The sequence below is a fragment of the Pan troglodytes genome, chromosome 20 (genome assembly GCF_028858775.2).
Source record: "Pan troglodytes isolate AG18354 chromosome 20, NHGRI_mPanTro3-v2.0_pri, whole genome shotgun sequence".
NCBI classification, from domain to species: Eukaryota; Metazoa; Chordata; class Mammalia; order Primates; family Hominidae; genus Pan; species Pan troglodytes.
The window spans coordinates 14,309,883-14,327,500 of record NC_072418.2 but is presented as its reverse complement, the minus strand read 5'-3'; the positions used below and the strand labels follow the sequence as shown (position 1 = coordinate 14,327,500).

Here is a 17,618-nt window from a genome sequence, read left to right as displayed (position 1 = left end):
AACACTACTAAGCTGTACACAAAAATGCTTAAGATGGTAGATTTTTAATTGTTTTTATAGCCACAATTAATAATAATAAATTGTTGGACATGGTGGCTCACGCCTATAATCCCAGCATTTTGGGAGGCTGAGGTGGGCACACAGCTTGAGCTCAAGAGTTCAAGACCAGCCTGGACAACATGGCAAAACCCTGTCTCTACAAAAAATACAAATATTAGCTGAGCATGGTGGCATGCCCTCTAGTCTCAGCTACACAGGAGGCTGAGGCAGGAGGATGGCTTGAACTCAGGAGGCGGAGATTGCAGTGAGCCGAGATGGCACCACTGCACTCCAGCCTGGGTAATGCAGCAAGACCCTGTCTCAAAAAATAATAATAATAATAAATTATTGTAATAAACCAGCAAAAAACACATTGATTAGAAAATGGGCAAAATTGGCTGGGCATGCTGGAACACACCTGTAATCCCAGCTTCAGGAACCTAAGGCAGAAGGATCTTGAGCCCAGGCGTTCAAATCCAGCCTGGGCATCATAGCTCTTTCCAAAAAAAAGTGAAAATAAAAATAAATAAATAATAAATGGGCAAAGAACTTGAATGGACATTTCTCCAGGATATATACAAATGGCCAATAAGCACATACAAATATGCTCAACACCACGAATCATTAGGGACACAGATTTTACACAATGTAATTTCAAATGGCTACTCACCACTTGAATAGCTTTTGTCTCATGTAAAATATACACTGACAAAAAGATAAATCTTTACAATTGTTATTTATTATTCTATGGAAAATTATAAATAACTAAAATATTACAGCTGCTTCAAATCTAGCATGGGGGAGACATAATTGAAGATAATGTCAATTGGAGAAGGGAAGTTGACATCTGGGATTGTGGCAAGGGAAACCAGAAACTTAGGAACTTATTTTGACCCTGATACGGTTTGGCTGCGCCCCCACCCAAATCTCATCTTAAATTGTGGTTCCCATAATCCCCACATGTTGTGGGAGGGACCCGGTGGGAGGTAATTTAATCATGGGGGCAGTTCCCTCTATGCTCTTCTCATGATAGTGAGTTCTCACGAGATCTGATGGTTTCATAAGTGGCTTTTACCACTCTTTGCTCTGCACTTCTCCTTGCTGCCACCATGTGAAGGACATGTTTGCTTTTCCTTCCGTCATGATTAAGTTTCCTGAGGCCTTCCCAGCCATGCTAAACTGTATGTCAATTAAACCTCTTTCCTTTATAAATTATCCAGTCTCAGGTATGTATTTATTCACAGCGCGAGAATGGACTAATATAGTAAATTGGTACTGGGTAGTGGGGTGCTCTGCCATAAAGATACCTGAAAATGTGGAAGCAACTTTGGAACTGGGGAACAGGCAAGGGTTGGAACAGTTTGGAGGACTCGGAAGAAGACAGGAAAATGTGGGAAAGTTTGGAACGTCCTAGAGACTTGGAGGGCTCAAAAGACAGGAAGATGTGGGAAAGTCTGGAACTTCCTAGAGACTTCTTGGATAGCTCTGACCAAAATGCTGGTAGTGATATGGACAATAAAGTCCAGGCTGAGGTGGTCTCAGATGGAGACGAGAAACTTGTTGGTAACTGGAAGCAAAGGTGACTCGTTATGTTTTAGCAAAGAGACTGGCGGCATTTTGCCCCTGCCCTAGAGATCTGTGGAGCTTTGAACTTGTGAGAGATGACTTACGGTATCTGGTGGAAGAAACTGCTAAGCGGCAAAGCATTCAAGAGGTGACAGAACATTAAAGTTTGGAAAAATTGCAGCCTGACAATGGAATAGAAAAAAAAACCCAGCCAGGCGTGGTGGCTCATGCCTGTAATCCAGCACCTTGGGAGGCTGAGGCGGGCGGATCACCTGAGGTCAGGAGTTTGAGAGCAGCCTGAGCAACATAGAGAAACCCCTTCTCTACTAAATATACAGAATTAGCTGGCCGTGGTGGCACATGCCTGTAATCCCAGCTACTCGGGAGGCTGAGGCAGGAGAATCGCTTGATCCCGGGAGGTGGAGGTTGTAGTGAGCCAAGATTGCGCCATTGCACTCCAGCCTGGGCAACAAGAGTGAAACTCTGTCTCAAAAAAAGAGAAATGAAAAACCCATTTTCTGGGGAGAAATTCAAACCAGCTACAGAAATTTGCATAAGTAACGAGAAGCCAAATGTTAATCACCAAGACAATGGAGAAAATGTCTCCAGGACACATCACAGACCTTCATGGCAGCCCCTCCCATCACAGGCCTAGAATCCTAAAAGGAAAAAATGGTTGGTTTCCTGGGCCTGGTCCAGGGCCCCTTGCTGTATGCACCCTAGGGACTTGGTTCCCTGTGCCCAGCCACTCCAGCCATTGCTAAAAGGAGGCAAGGTACAATTCAGGTCATGGCTTCAGAGGGTGCAAGCCCCAAGCCACAGCAGCTGCCATGTGGTGTTGGTCCTGTGGGTGCACAGAAGACAAGAATTGAGGTTTGGGAACCTCTGCCAAGATTTCAGAAGATGTACAAAAATGCCTGGGTGTCCAGGCAGAGGTGTGCTACAGGGGCGGAGCCCTCATGGAGAACCTCTGCTAGGGCAGTGCAGAAGAGAAATGTGGGAACTGGAGCCCCCACACAGAGTCCCCACTGTGGCACTGCCTAGTAGAGCTGTGAGGAGAGGGCCACCATCCGTCCTCAAGAACCCCAGAATGGTCAATCCACTGACAGTTTGCACCGTGCACCTGGAAAAGCCACAGACACTCAGTGCCAGCTGTGAAAGCAGCCAGGAGTGGGGGCTGTACCTTGCAAAGCCACAGGGGCAGAGGTGCCCAAGGTTGAGGGAGCCCACCTCTTGCATCAGCATGACCTGGATGTGAGACGTGGAGTCAAAGGAGATTCTTTCTTTTTTTTTTTTTTTGAGACAGAGTCTGGCTCTATCACCCAGACTGGAGTGCAGTGGCATGATCTCGGCTCAGTGGAACCTCCGCCTTCTGGGATCAAGCAGTTCTCCTGCCTCAGCCTCCCAAGTAGCTGGGATTACAGGCGCGTGCCACCATGCCTGGCTAATTTTTTGTATTTTTAATACAGACAGGGTTTCACCATGTTAGCCAGGATGGTCTTGATCTCCTGACCTCATGATCCGCTTGCCTCGGCCTCCCAAAGTGCTGGGATTACAGGTGTGAGCCACCGCGCCCGGCCAAGGAGATTATGTCAAAGCTTTAAGATTTAATTACTGCCCTACTGGATTTGGGACTTGCATAGGGCCTCTAGCCCCTTTGTTTTGGCCAATTTCTCCCATTTGGAATGGGTATATTTACCCAATGACTGTATCTAGGAAGTAGCTAACTTGTTTTTGATTTTACAGGCTCATAGGCAGAAGGGACTTGCCTTGTCTCAGATGAGTTTGCACTTGTACTTTTGAGTTAATGCTGGAATGATTTAAGACTTTGGGGGACTGTTGGGAGGGCATGATTGTTTTAAAATGTGAGGATATGAGATTTGGGAGGGGCTGGGGGTGGAATGATATGGTTTGGCTGTGTCCCCACCCAAATCTCCTCTTGTAGTTCCCATAATCTCTGCATGTCATGGGAGAGAGCAAGTAGGAGATAATTTAATCATTGGGGTGGTTACCTCCATGTTGTTCTCATAATAGTGAGTTCTCATGAGATCTGGTTTTATAATGGGCTTCCCCCACCTTTAGTCTGCACTTCTCCTTGCTGCTGCCATGTGAAGAAGGACATGTTTGCTTCCCTTCCACCATACTTGTAAGTTTCCTGAGGCCTCCCCAGCCATACTGACCTGTCAATGAAATCTCTTTCCTTTATAAATTACCCAGTCTTGGGTATGTCTTTATTAGCAGCATGAAAACAGACTAATACAGAGCCCTGGGAAAAACTAGGCTGAAGAGGCTGGGCACGGTGGCTCATGAGGTCAGGAGTTCAAGACCACCCTGGCCAAGATGGCGAAACCTTGTCTCTACTAAAAATACAAAAAAAATTAGCCAGGCATGGTGGTGGGCACATGTAACCCCAGCTACTTGGGAGGCTGAGGCAGAGAATTGCTTGAACCTGGGAGGCAGAGGTTGCAGTGAGCCATGATCGCACCACTGCACTCCAGCCTGGGCGACAGAGCAAGACTCCATCTCAAAAAAAAAAAAAAAAAAAAAAAGGAAGAAAAACTAGGCTAAAGAGGTCTCAAGTACTCCTTCCTTCACCAAACTTGAGTCAAGCTCCTCAGAGCCCTCTTTTTGACTAGGGCTTGGCACTGGCCTGCAGAAGTCAGTTTCAGCAAGAATCCGTCTAAGGTAGTTTATAGGGACTCCTCCTACCTTAATATCCAATCAAGTTCTTTTTCCCCCACCTATGAGACCCAATCAAGTTCCATTCTCTCCCTCATCTTGTGCATTGGCTATAAATCCAATAATATTCCTGCTGCATTCAAGGCTGAATTCAATCTCCCTCCCCTATTACAGCTGTCATGACTCACTGCAATTGTGCTTAATAAACTTTTCCTTGACATTCTTAACAAGTTTCCAGTGCAATCTCTCTTTAACAGGGAACAAGGTTGTAAACTTGAGACCCTGGTTCATACATCTGAAATGCATAGGGGATGACAGGCTCCCTCCCACTGGGGATGAAGGAGCTGGGAACCACACATGCCATTCTGCTGGGCCCACCCAAGTCTGAATCCATGGAGGGGGAGGGTGTCCTGAGAGTACCTCCCACCCACAAACCCAAAACACCAGGCTCAGATTTCTCTCCGGATGGCCACTCCGTTCTCACCCCATGATCTGGGTGAGATCCAGGATTGCAGGTGCACAACTGCCCAGAGAGAGGTCCAGGAGGTAGACTGCCTCCTAAAGTGATGGGACAGGATACCTGGGAGTCCTGGCTGCCAATTCAGCCCCCACCCTGATGGAGTGTGATGGAGGGGACTGAGACTCAGGCTGCTTCTGGATAAGATTCCCCACCAGACACAGGATTTGCAAGTCGTTCTTCCACTTGGTGAATTATCTTTTCAAGTTCTTGGTGTCCTTTGAAGAATAAAAATTACCAATTTTGATGAAGTCTAAACTTTAGTTAGTAACATATTGGCTCACCAATTCTGATCATCATCATATGATATATTGGTTCATCAATTATATGATATATATGATATCATATTTATGTACTTTGGGAGGCCAGGATGGGAGAATCACTTGAGCCAGGAGTTAGAGATCAGCCTGGACAACATAGTGAGACCCCCATCTACCAAAAAAAAAAAAAATTAGCCAGGTGTGGTGGTGCACACCTGTGGTCCCGGCTACTTGGGAGGCTGAGGCGGCAGATCACTTGAGCCCTGGAGGTCTAGCCTGCAGTGAGCAGTGATTGCACCACTGCACTCAAGCCTGGGTGAAAGAGCAAGACTTCGTCTCTTAAAAAAAAAAGAAAAGTAGGGGAAAACAATCACCTGTGGAGGAGAATAAGGAAACTCTTAAGTATTATCTGTTCAATTTTTCTGTCAAACTACAACCGGTCTAAATAATAAAGTTTATTAAGTAAAATAGTGAATAAAATACCATTTCATGGAAGATTCACGGCTATGTGAAATAGACAGATGACATACAATATAACATATAGGATGATATCACTTCCACAAAAAACAGACAAGAATAAGGCCGGGCGTAGTGGCTCACACCTATAATCCCAACACTTTGGAAGGCATAGCCGGGTGGACTGCTTGAGCCCAGGAGTTCAAGACCAGCTTAGACAGCATGGCAAAACCCCGCCTCCACACACACAAAAAATACAAAAATTAGCTGGTGTGGTACTGTGCACCTGTAGTCCTAGCTTGTTGGGAGACTGAGGTGGGAGAATCACTTGAGCCCGGAGGCAGAGGTTGCGGTGAGCCAAGAGCGCCACTGCACTCCAGCCTGGGCTACACAGTGAGACTCCATCTCAAAAAAAAAAAAAAAAAGGCTAAGAATAGCCAAGATGTCGTACAAAATACAGTTAGGATTGTTAACAGACTGAATGTTTGTATTCCACCACCATCCCCTGCCCAAAATTTCATTTGTGAAATCCTAACCCCCAAACTAAATGCAGAAACCAGCATGCGTGAAACAAACAGGCAAAGAAACCACAAAAAAACTCTTTTTGGCATAATATTAATGGTAATAACTTACTAAAAATTCAAAAGAGGAAGAGCCAAGCAAAATTCAGCCTAATGATAAATAGATGGTAAAACTATTAAGAACCACCTTTTAAAAATGAGGACCTGGTCACCTGTGGGTACAGACGGGAGATAAGATCAGGACATACCAGAAATGCCCAACGCCCATTTATGAACCTGGGTAGTGAGTCCACGGGTGTTTCACACACCCCACTCTCCTCTCCTCACAGTGTGGAAATGCTCCCTCCTCCAGGGTCTCAATTCTCACCAGCGAACACTTATCCAGAGTCAGGTGAAGGTTCTGATCTCTAGTGTCTTTTTTCATATACCATTTCTGACACCAAATGTGTGGTGTTTGCTGAACACAACCAAATCTCCAATTCTCCAACACCAATTAAGCATTCAAATCAATTCTGACACTACCCAGAGTTAACGGGGACCCCATAAGTTCAGGGCTCATTACCATAACAGTGCCCCACTGCAGATGCCAGTCACAAGCCCCAGGGATCACCCATACTTCTCAGCAACTGCATATAAATCAGAAATGGCGAAACGGAAGGGATGGATGTAAGGGAAAATGGCGGCAGAAGATTGGGCAGGTAGGTAATCCTGGAAATAGCTATGGTTAAAGAAATTCCCCCGTCTTTTGTATTCTGCAGGCGCAGGTTATGCAAAGAAACACTCTTCTCATTATGACTTAGATGACACTGCTTTTTTACGTATGACAAAGCCATACACAGACTAGAAATTCCCTTTATTTTTCTCACAATTGATTAGCTGAACAGCTTTGTCTTCAGTGATCAGTCAGAACAAAGTACCTGTTAACAAAACTTTGGTTAAGTTTCTCTTCTTCCTCCAGCCCCTGAACTTTGACCCACCCCCAGCCTGAGCCTATATACAACCCCTCTGATGACCCTCCTAAGAGACTGCCTTCAGGATCTAGGTGGGATTTTGCACCCTGCATCCTGCCTTCCACCTCCCACCTTCTTTATCATTTGCTCCTCCCTACAAAAGAAAATCCTTTTCTGCATAAACTCTGAGATGCTTGCATTTTTTTTTTTTTTTTTGAGACAGAGTCTCACTCTGTCACCCAGGCTGGAGTGCAGTGGCGCGATCTCGGCTCACTGCAACCTCTGCCTCCTGAGTTCAAGCAATTCTCCTGCCTCAGCCTCCCGAGTAGCTGGGATTACAGGCACGCACCACCATGCCCGGCTAATTTTTGTATTTTTAGTAGAGATGGGGTTTCACTATGTTGGTCAGGCTGGTCTCAAACTCCTAACCTTGTGATCCGCCCACCTCAGCCTCCCAAAGTGCTGGGATTACAGACGTGAGCCACCGCGCCCAGCCTGAGATGCTTGAAGATTTTATACTTGGTGCCTTCTCCCCTTTCAATTATCCTTTAGAATAAAGTCATTCCTGTCTGGTGTGGTGGCGCTCCCCGCCCCACCCCCATAATCCTGGAATTTGGGGAGGCTACGGTGGGAGGATTGCTTGAGGCCAGGAGTTAGAGACCAGTCTGGGCAACATAACAACATCCTGTCTCTATTAAAAAAACTTTTTAAAAAATATAAGCCAGGCATCATGGCACATGCCTGTAGTCCTAGGTACTTGGGAGGCTGATGTGAGAGAATTCCTTGAGCCCAGGAGATCAAGGCTACAGTGAGCTATGATCGCACCACTGCACTCCAGCCTAGGAGACAGAGTGAGACCCTGTCACACACACAAAAAATAAATAAATAAAAATAAAATAAAATAAATCACTCCTTACCTAAATCCAGATTTGTTTCATTAACAAAACGTCTACAAACAGACCCAAGATAATAGCAAGTACATTCTCAGAAAGGCATCACCTCAACCACCTCTGCCTATGAATCCCCAGCTTTCCAGGGCTCTGAGCTTCTCTCACTATAAAGGGCTCCACCCAAAGTCAGTTGTGAGCAGCTGGGACACTGCAGGGGAGGCTCCTCAGCAAGAACCACTGGGCCTGTAATGTCCTCTCTTTGAAGGCTCAAGATTGGTCTTAGTTTGAAGTCACTAGTCTGCTGTCTCTGTTTCCCAGTCAAGGTTATGCATTTAATTTTCAATGAGAAAATACCCAGGGTTTGAAGATTCCAGCAAAATCACTCAAATTCACTGTTTATAGCAAGGAAGGAAATTGTAAGGCACTTATATTTCATACCTTAACAGGAAAAGTAAAAGTATCCATCCTCTTCAGACAATAAACATGTTATTTATTCTTTCTATGGTAACAAATCATGTACTAAATCATATTGGAACACTTCTAGGAGTTACCAAGTCCTGTCCTATTAGGACTTCGCATTAAACTCTGATGTCTAGATAACAGGAAGAGAACAGTTATCCACCGTCACAAGTTTGCCACCCTGCAAAGCAGAGGAATTGATGTTTTGGTGAATCTCTGTAATTCACCAATTTATTTGCTACACTTACTTGTGGAAATGTATTCATTTTCTGCAGTCATGATAGAAGAGAGTTTTCTCTCTCTCTTTTCCTTAGTATTCCCAACACTAAGCCCTGGAATTCCATTTTAAATCACCACACCCCACCCCCACAAAAAAAAAATAACATACTTGAGAAACTTACTACACTTGTTTTGGGAAAGAAAATAATAATAATTTTTTTTTTGAGATGGAGTCTTGCTGTGTTGCCCAGGCTGCAGTGCAGTGGCGCAATCATGGATCACTGCAAGCTCCGCCTCCCAGGTTCATGCCATTCTCCTGCCTCAGCCTCCCAAGTAGCTGGCACTACAGGCACCCGCCACCATGCCCAGCTAATTTTTTGTGTTTTTAGTAGAGACAGGGTTTCACTGTGTTAGCCAGGATGGTCTCGATCTCCTGACCTCGTGATCTGCCTGCCTCAGCCTCCCAAAGTGCTGGGATTACATGCGTGAGCCATCGCGCCCAGCTGTAATAATTTTTAACAAACATAATATAAGACTAGATATTTAACGTTTTCTGAAATCCACTTCCTTCTTGCCTCTTTGCAAAACTGTCTTATATTTCAAGGCCTACTGATGAAATACATTTATAGTTACTTAAAAAAGAAAAAAACTGACACTGCAATAAGTGAACAAATCTTTTGCAGGGGACAAACCCAGGAAGGGGCTGCGCTAACCTGGAACAGAGGTACGTCTGACTCAAGTTTCACATCTTTTTTTTTTTTTTTTTTTTTGAGACAGAGTCTCGCTCTGTCACCCAGGCTGGGGTGCAGTGGCGTGATCTCGGTTCACTGCAACCTTTGCCTCCCAGGTTAAAGCGATTCTCATGCCTCAGCCTCCCCAGTAGCTGAGATTAGAGGCACCTGCCACCACACCCAGCTAATTTTTGTATTTTTAGTAGAGACAGGGTTTCGCCATGTTGGCTGGGCTGGTCTCGAACTCATGGCCTCAAGTGATCCGCCCACCTCAGCTTCCCAAAGTGCTGGGATTACAGGTGTGAGCCACTGCGTCCGGCCCAAGTCAGGTCATTCTATCACTTGGGATATCGCCCACCCCCTAACCTGCTCACTGAAGGGCTCAGTGACCACCCTTCCAAGAGACATTGCATTTTGCCTCCATCTGCCTGAAGTACATTTTGCTTTTCAGGTTCTTGCATCACCTCAATGGGATGGGTTTTCCTGTCCTTGGGATAAGTCTTCTCACTTCACCAGTCTAAAAGAATCCAGAGGGCAAGAATCATATCTGTTTTTCCCCTCAATATCATCATCCATTTGGCTGGACACCAATGTGTCCCCCAAGGAATGGGATCTGGAATTAGGGGAAGAAAAGCTGAGTGTCCCAGGGGTGAGCTTTGAGAGGGAGGGGATATCAAGAGATTCCTCCGACCCCAGGACACCCAGCTCCTCCACTAAGAGGCCCCACCCCGTACTTCAGGCTGTCCAGTGGGAGCAGGCTGATACCAGACCCTTCAACAGATCTGGCTGCTGTGGGCATCCTGTGTCAGCCCAAACAGCCCTGAAGCCCAGGACCAGGAAAGGAGGTTGCTCTGAAGACATATCACAGTTTAAAGTTTCCAAAGGGGAACCCCAACCCAAAGACACTGTTTTTTGTTTTTTTTATTTTAGGGTCCGGGTCTCACTATGTTGCTCAGGCTGGTCTCAAACTCCTGGCCTCAGGTGATCCTCCCGCCTTGGCCTCCCAAAATGTTGGGATTACAGACATGAGCCATGGCACCAGGCCAACCAAAAGACATTCTGAGAACATCCCTGTGCCTAGGAGAGAGAAAAGGAGAAGAGGCACAAACGTTTTTTCACAGCAGGGTCTCATACATGTATTCTCTGCTTTCCTCTGCTGTGAAATGTTCAGAAACAGAAAGCAAATATTTTTAAAAGACCAATCGATTGCTCCTTGAAAAAATAATACAAATTAATTAGTTTGAAATGTGCAATAAAGGACAAAGAGTTGATAATGTCGTGACTGGAGTTACCTTTTGGGAATATGGTGAAAGAAGTGGTATAAAGAATTATTTGCAAGCCCCAGAGGAGTCAGGCTAGGGGAACAAGGTCAAGGATTTGGGACCCTGTCCCCCTGGGGAGTGTTAAAATAATTAATTAGGAGACAATTAAAGGGCTGTGGCTATGGTGTCCTGGTTTCCTACCCAAGGAAACAGAAATCTAAGTCGAATGAAATTCTTTTATTTGATTTTATATTTTAAAAATTTGTAGTAGTTTTTTGGTCTCAGTCTGAATATGTTCATTTAAAAAAAATTAACAGAGATGGGGTCTCGCTATATTGCGAGGCTGGTCTTCAACTCCTGGGCCCAAGCGATCCTCCTGTCTTGGCCTCCAAAAGCGCTGCGATTACAGGCGTGAGCCACGCGCTCCAGCCTCAAATGAAATTCTTATAAGTTACCAGTTTATAAGGAAATAAAATTTAGGATTAATAAACCACAACCACCAATCCACCTCTGACTACATAAGCAGAAAATGTCCACCTAGATAGAGCAAATAAGGCGACTGCATAACTGTCACCAACCAAGTACTGATTTTGGTTCGCTTCCTCCTGCACCTTACAGCCTTTCCTTCCATTCCCTCCAACGGATCACCAAGCCACAAACCACGACCGGGAGCTTCTCCATCGATGAACCGCTGTTTGCTCAAATAAACTCTAAATTTTTAACGGGAGAAAGGCGGGACTGTGGGGGGCGGCCACAGACCGCAGCTCCTGCCACACGAACCCCACATCCGAGGCGGGATACCCCCATGACCCTCCCGCGGCCCCCGCACCATGTGGGGAGACGCGGGGCTGCGGGGCCACAGGCGTCGCGCAGGGACGGGACAGGACGCCCGGGGTCCCAGCTCCTGGCCCAGCCCCACCTTGCGGCCGAGGGAACTCGGGTCCCAGACCCCGAAGTCGCCGCAGAGAGGCCTAGGTCCCTCCACAGCCGGTTCCGGCCGGTTCCAACCAGCCCCTCCCCCCGGTCTGGGGACGCCTGGCCCCTCACACGCACCATTTCTCGGCTTCCAGGTGTCCCGGCGTCCTCCCTACGACTCCCGCGACCTGTACAGGTCACGGCGCGACAGAGGCTGCGGCGGAGACACCTTGGGCCTCTCGGAGAAACGGAGACGTGAGCCCGGGTGGGGGCGGACGCCAGAAACAAAGGCTCCGTAGGGAGGCGCAGGCCCTGCCCTCCTCTCCCGGGCGCATCTGAATGGACAGTTGGCAGGGCCCCGCCCCAGCGCCCCTGATTGGATAGGGTGACATACCCCGCCCCCTAAGGCCTGAGGGACGTAGGAAGCCATGGAAACGCGGCTGTGCGTAGCAGTGTTGACTGGTTCTAGCCACTGCGCCTCTCAGGCCGAGTTTCCTCCCTGCACCCAGCCCGAGGATATTTGAGGGTTTGTTTTGGTTTTTTTTTTTTTTTTTTTTTTTTGAGACGGAGTTTCGCTTTTGTCGCCCAGGCTGGAGTGCAGTGGCGCGATCTCAGCTCACTGCAATCTCTGCCTCCCGAGTTCAAGCGATTCTCGTGCCTCAGCCTCCCGAGTAGCTGGATTACAGGCACCCGCCACCACGCCTGGCTAATTTTTGTATTTTTCGTAGAGACGGGGTTTCGCCATGTTACCGAGGCTGGTCTCTAACTCCTGACCTCAAGTGATACGCCCACCTCGGCCTCCCAAAGTCCTGGGATTACAGGCGTGAGCCACCACGCCTGGACTTGTTTTGGTTTCCTTCCTTCCTTCCTTCCTTCCTTCCTTCCTTCCTTCCTTCCTTCCTCCCTCCCTCCCTCCCTCCCTCCCTCCTTTCTTTTTTTTCTTTCAGGGTCTTGCTCTGTCACCCAGGCTGGACTGCAGTGGCATGATCTCGGCTCACTCCAGCCCCAATCTCCCGGGCTCAAACGATCCTCCTGCCTCAGCCTCCCTAGTAGCTGGGACCAAAGTCACGCCCCACCACACTCTGCTAATTTTTTGTTGGTGGTGCTGTGTGTGTGACGGGGGTGGGGTGGGGGTAGATGGGGTCTCACTATGTTGACCAGGCTGGTCGTGAATTCCTGGGCTCAAGTGATCCTCCTGCCTAGGCCTCCCCAGGTGCTGGGATTACAAATGTGAGCCACCGTGCCCGGCCACTATTTGCATTTAATGCAGAGCTTGCTTCTAGCTTGCCAGAGTAGGCACTGTCTTCTTCTGGCACTCCATGAGCTCTTCCTTCTCATTCCTTCCGGACACAAGGTCACCAGTATGTGCAGGGAACTCCACACTCACTGTGACATGGAGCAATCGCCTTGCCTCAGAACGGGAGGGAGCCCAGGCTAGGCCAGGGAGGACAGGAAGAGGAGGAAGGGCCTGATGTTCGGGGGAACGGGGATTTGGGATGAGGCGTGCCAAGGCTTCCTCCCATACCCTCCGGTCCCTGAAAAAACATCTATACGTGGAAAAAAAGTAGAAATAACTGAGGTGAGAGGAAGGATGCTCTCTGATGAAGTGCTGTGGGATGAGACCCAAAGTAATGTATTAGTATTAAAAGGCAGGTTGGGCTGGGTGCGATGGAGCACGCCTGTAATCTAGCACTTTGGGAGGCCGAGGCAGGCGGATCACCTGAGGTCGGGAGTTCGGAACATGGAGAAACCCCATCTCTACTAAAAATACAAAATTAGGCCAGGCGCCGTGGCTCACGCCTGTAATCCCAGCACTTTGGGAGGCCGAGGCGGGCAGATCACGAGGTCTGGAGATCGAGACCATCCTGGCTAACACGGTGAAACCCCATCTCTACTAAAAATACAAAAAATTAGCTGGGCGTGGCAGTGGGCGCCTGTAGTCCCAGCTACTCGGGAGGCTGAGGCAGGAGAATGGCGTGAACCTGGGAGGCGGAGCTTGTAGTGAGCCGAGATGGCGCCACTGCACTCCAGACTGGGAGAGAGAGCGAGATTCCGTCTCAAAAATAAATAAATAAATAAAATAAAATAAATAAATAAATAAATAAATAAAAATGCAAAATTAGCCGGGCCTGGTGGCACATGCCTGTAATCCCAGCTACTCGGGAGGCTGAGGCAGGAGAATCGCTTGAATCGGGGAGGTGGAGGTTGCGGTGAGCCAAGATCACGCCATTGCACTTTAGCCTGGGCAACAAGAGAGAAACTGTCTCAAAAAAAAAAAAAAAAAGTCAGGTTAAGCTGGGCGCAGTGGCTCATGCCTCTAATCCCAGCACTTTGGGAGGCTGAGGCAGGCGGATAACGAGGTCAGGAGTTCGAGACCAGCCTGGCCAACATAGTGAAACCCCGTCTCTACTAAAAATACAAAAAATTATTGAACCCGGGAGGTGGAGGTTGCAGTGAGCTGAGATCGTGCCACTGCACATCAGCCTGGGCGACAGAGCAAGACTTTGCCTGAAAAAAAAAAAAAAAAAAAAAAAAAGGCAGGTTGGAGGATTCAGGGAAGATGGCAGAATAAAAATCATAAAGAATCTGTGGCCAGGCATGGTGGCTCATACCTGTAATCCCAGCACTTTAGGAGGTCAAGGCAGAAGGATCAGTTGAGCCCGGGAGTTTGAAACCAGCCTGGGCAACATAGTGAGACCAACCCCTAACCCCATTTAAAAAATATGAAAATTAGCCAGGGGCTGGGCACGGTGGCTCATGCCTCCAATCCTAGCACTTTGGGAGGCCAAAACGGGAGGATTGCTTGAGCCTAGCAGTTTGAAACCAGTCTGGGCAACATAGTAAATCCTCCCACCCCATCTCTACAAAAAAATACAAAAATTGGCTGGGCGCGGTGACTCATGCCTGTAATCCCAGCACTTTGGGAGGCCGAGGCAGGCGGATCATGAGGTCAGGAGATTGAGACCATCCTGGCTAACACGGTGAAGCCCCGTCTCTACTAAAAATACAAAAAATTAGCCAGGCGTGGTGGGGGATATAAAGAGCTGATGCCTTTTATTTTTTTCCCTTTGTCAACCTAAAATAATCGAAAGGCTCAAGATCCAGTTAAAATAGTTTATTCAAGGCCAGGCACAGTGGCTCATATCTATAATCCCAGCATTTTGGGAGGCCAAGGCTGGAGGATGGCTTGAGCCCAGGAGTCTGAGACCCACCTGGACCATATAGTGAGACCCTGTCTCTGAAAAAAATATATTGTTTTTAATAAGCTGGGCATGATAGGGTGCACCTGTAGTCCCAGCTACTTGGGGGGCTAGGACGGGAGGATCACTTGATCTCAGGAAATCGAGGTTGCAGTAAGCTATGATGGCACCACTGCACTCCAGCCTAGATGACAGAGAGAGACCTTGTCTCAAAAAAAAAAAAAAAAAAAAAAAGTTTATTCAAACACAGAGTACAAGGGTGGCCATCAGGGACATGCTGACACCGAAGAATAGTGATCAATGATCCCAGTGTGGGGAAAAGTGAAAATTGTCTATATAGGCAAAAACAGAGGTGCTGAACAGAAATACATTTCCATACAGATGTTAATATACAGACATAAGATTTGAGGCTGGGTGCCGTGGATCACACCTGCAATCCCAACACTTTGGAAGACCTAGGTAGGTGGATCACCTGACGTCAGGGGTTCAAGACCAGCCTGGCCAACATAGTGAAAATCTGTCTCTATTAAAAATACAAAAAGTAGCTGGGCATAGTGACACATGCCTGTAATCCCAGCTACTCAGGAGGCTGAGGCACGAGAATGGCTTGAATCCAGGAGGTAGATGTTGCAGTGAGCCAAGATCATGCCACTGCACTCCAGCCTGGGCGACAGAGCAAGACTCTGTCTCAAAATAAAAAAAAATTAAAATAAAAAAAAAAACAGATGTGATTGACTACTGTTGATTACATACACTCTATGGGGGTTGCTTAACATTCTATTGTAAAGCGGTAACAGTCACAAGGGTATACATATCCTACATCATTTAGTATAGGTTTGAATGAAGAACAAGGAGTCTGATGGCTACAGTCTCAAAACAAAGGTAAGGAAGCATCAGTCATGCATCAGAGAAGCTGTATTATAAGACTCAGTTTCTAGGACTTAAGTGCTTAATTTTCCCCTTCGCATAATGAATTTGGAAGGTATTGATTTTTTTTTCTTTCTTTTTTTTTTTTTTTTTTTTTTAAGACAAGGTCTTGCTCTGTCACCCAGGATAGCGTGCAGTGGTGCTATTGTAGCTCACTGCAGCATCGATCTCCTGGGATCAAGCAATCCCCCCACCTCAGCCTCCTGAGTAACTGGGACCACAGGCAAGTGCCACCATACGCGGATAATTTTTTTTTAGGTTTAGTAGAGACAATGTCTCGCTATGTTGCCCAGGCTGGTCTCGAACTCCTGAACTCAAGCGATTTTCCCACCTCAGCCCCTCAAAGTGCTGGAATTATAGGCAAGAGCCACCTCGCTCAGCCGAAATTTTATTTTCTTTTTGCACTTTTGTTATTTTATTTTTCTCCTGGGACCCAGACATTGACAATTAGGTCATTCAAAGGCAGCCACAGAGGAAATTACAGTTACCACAGAGGCCCAGAAAAAAAGAATTAAGAAAAGACCGGCCAGGCACGGTGCCTCATGCTTATAATCCCAGCACTTTGGGAGGTCGAGGTGGGTGGATAATTTGAAGTCAGGAGTTCGAGACCAGCCTGGCCAATATGGTGAAACCCCGTCTCTACTAAAAATACAAAAATTAGTCGCATGTGGTGGAGCATGCCTGTAATCCCAGCTACTCAGGAGGCTGAGGCAGGAGAATTGCTTGATCCTGGGAGACGGAGGTTGCAGTGAGCTGAGATCACACCACTGCACTCCAGCCTGGGTGACAGAGCGAGACTCTGTCTCAAAAAGAAAAAAAGAAAGCCGGGGATGGTGGCTCATGCCTGTAATCCCAGCACTTTGGGAGGCCGAGGCAGGCGGGTCACCTGAGGTTGGGAGTTCCGGACCAGCCTGACCAACATGGAGAAACCCTGTATCTACTAAAAATACAAAATTAGCTGTGCATGGTGGTACATGCCTGTAATCCCAGCTACTTGGGAGGCTGAGGCAGGAGAATCGCTCGAACTCGGGAGGTGGAGGTTGCAGTGAGCTGAGATCACGCCACTGCACTCCAGCCTGGGCAACAAGAGCGAGATGCTTTCTCAAGAAAAGTAATAAAAATAATTATATTTCTATGATATTGGGCACTCAATATATAAAGATGTGATTTGTGACATTAACAACATAAAAGAGCCGGGGGCGGTGGCTCACGCCAGTAATCCTAGCACTTTGGGAGTCCAGGCAGGAGGATCGCTTGAGCTCAGGAGTTCAAGACCAGCCTGGGCAACATAGTGAGACCTTATCTCTATGGAAAAATTAACAAATTAGCCAGTCATGGTGGTGGGCACCTATGGTCCTAGCTACTTGGGAGGCTGAGGTGGGAGGATTGTTTGAGCCCGGAAGGTCCAGGCTACAGTAAGCCGTGATCACGCCACTGCACTCCAGATTAGGTCACAGAGTGAGATCCTATCTCAAATAAATAAGTAAATAAAAATTTTAAAAAATAACATAAAAGAAGAGGAAACTATAAAAATAGAGTATCTGGGCCAGGCGTGGTGGCTCACGCCTGTAATCCCAGCACTTTGGGAGGCCGAGGCAGGCGGATTGCCTGAGGTCGGGAGTTTGAGACCAGCCTGACCAACATGGAGAAACCCTGTCTCTACTAAAAATACAAAATTAGCCGGGCGTAATGGCGCACACCTGTAATCCCAGCTACTCAGGAGGCTGAGGCGGGAGAATCGCTTGAACCCGGGAGGCAGAGGTTGCGGTGAGCCGAGATCACACCACTGCACTCCAGCCTGAGCAACAAGAGCAAAACTCCGTCTCAAAAAAAAAAAAAGAAAAGAAAAAAGGAAATAGAGTATGTTTATACCATAACCAGGCATAATGGCACATGCATGTAGTCTCAGCTACTTGGGAGGCTGAAACAGGAGGATTACTTGAGCCCAGGAGTTCAAATCTAAGCTTGGGCAACATAGCAAGACTAGTTCTCAATTAATAGAATAGAATATTTCTATGCTATTGAAG

General features: G+C 47.2%; 1 protein-coding gene across 3 annotated transcripts in view; it reads right to left on the bottom strand.

Annotated features, from left to right (window-relative positions):
- ZNF627 (zinc finger protein 627) overlaps positions 1 to 17,618 on the bottom strand; it is a 60,400-nt gene that overhangs the window by 10,907 nt on the left and 31,875 nt on the right. The window contains exon 1 of one of the 3 annotated variants that reach the window (XM_003316079.6): positions 11,603 to 11,836. The exons of 1 other annotated variant lie outside the window; for it this stretch is intronic. In XM_003316079.6, the coding sequence (XP_003316127.3) occupies positions 11,603 to 11,605 (3 nt within the window). In that variant the 5' untranslated portion in view covers positions 11,606 to 11,836. Of the gene's footprint in view, positions 1 to 4,864; positions 5,020 to 11,602; positions 11,837 to 17,618 lie in introns of those variants that run through there. One more of the 3 variants, XM_063800557.1, reaches the window with a different exon arrangement.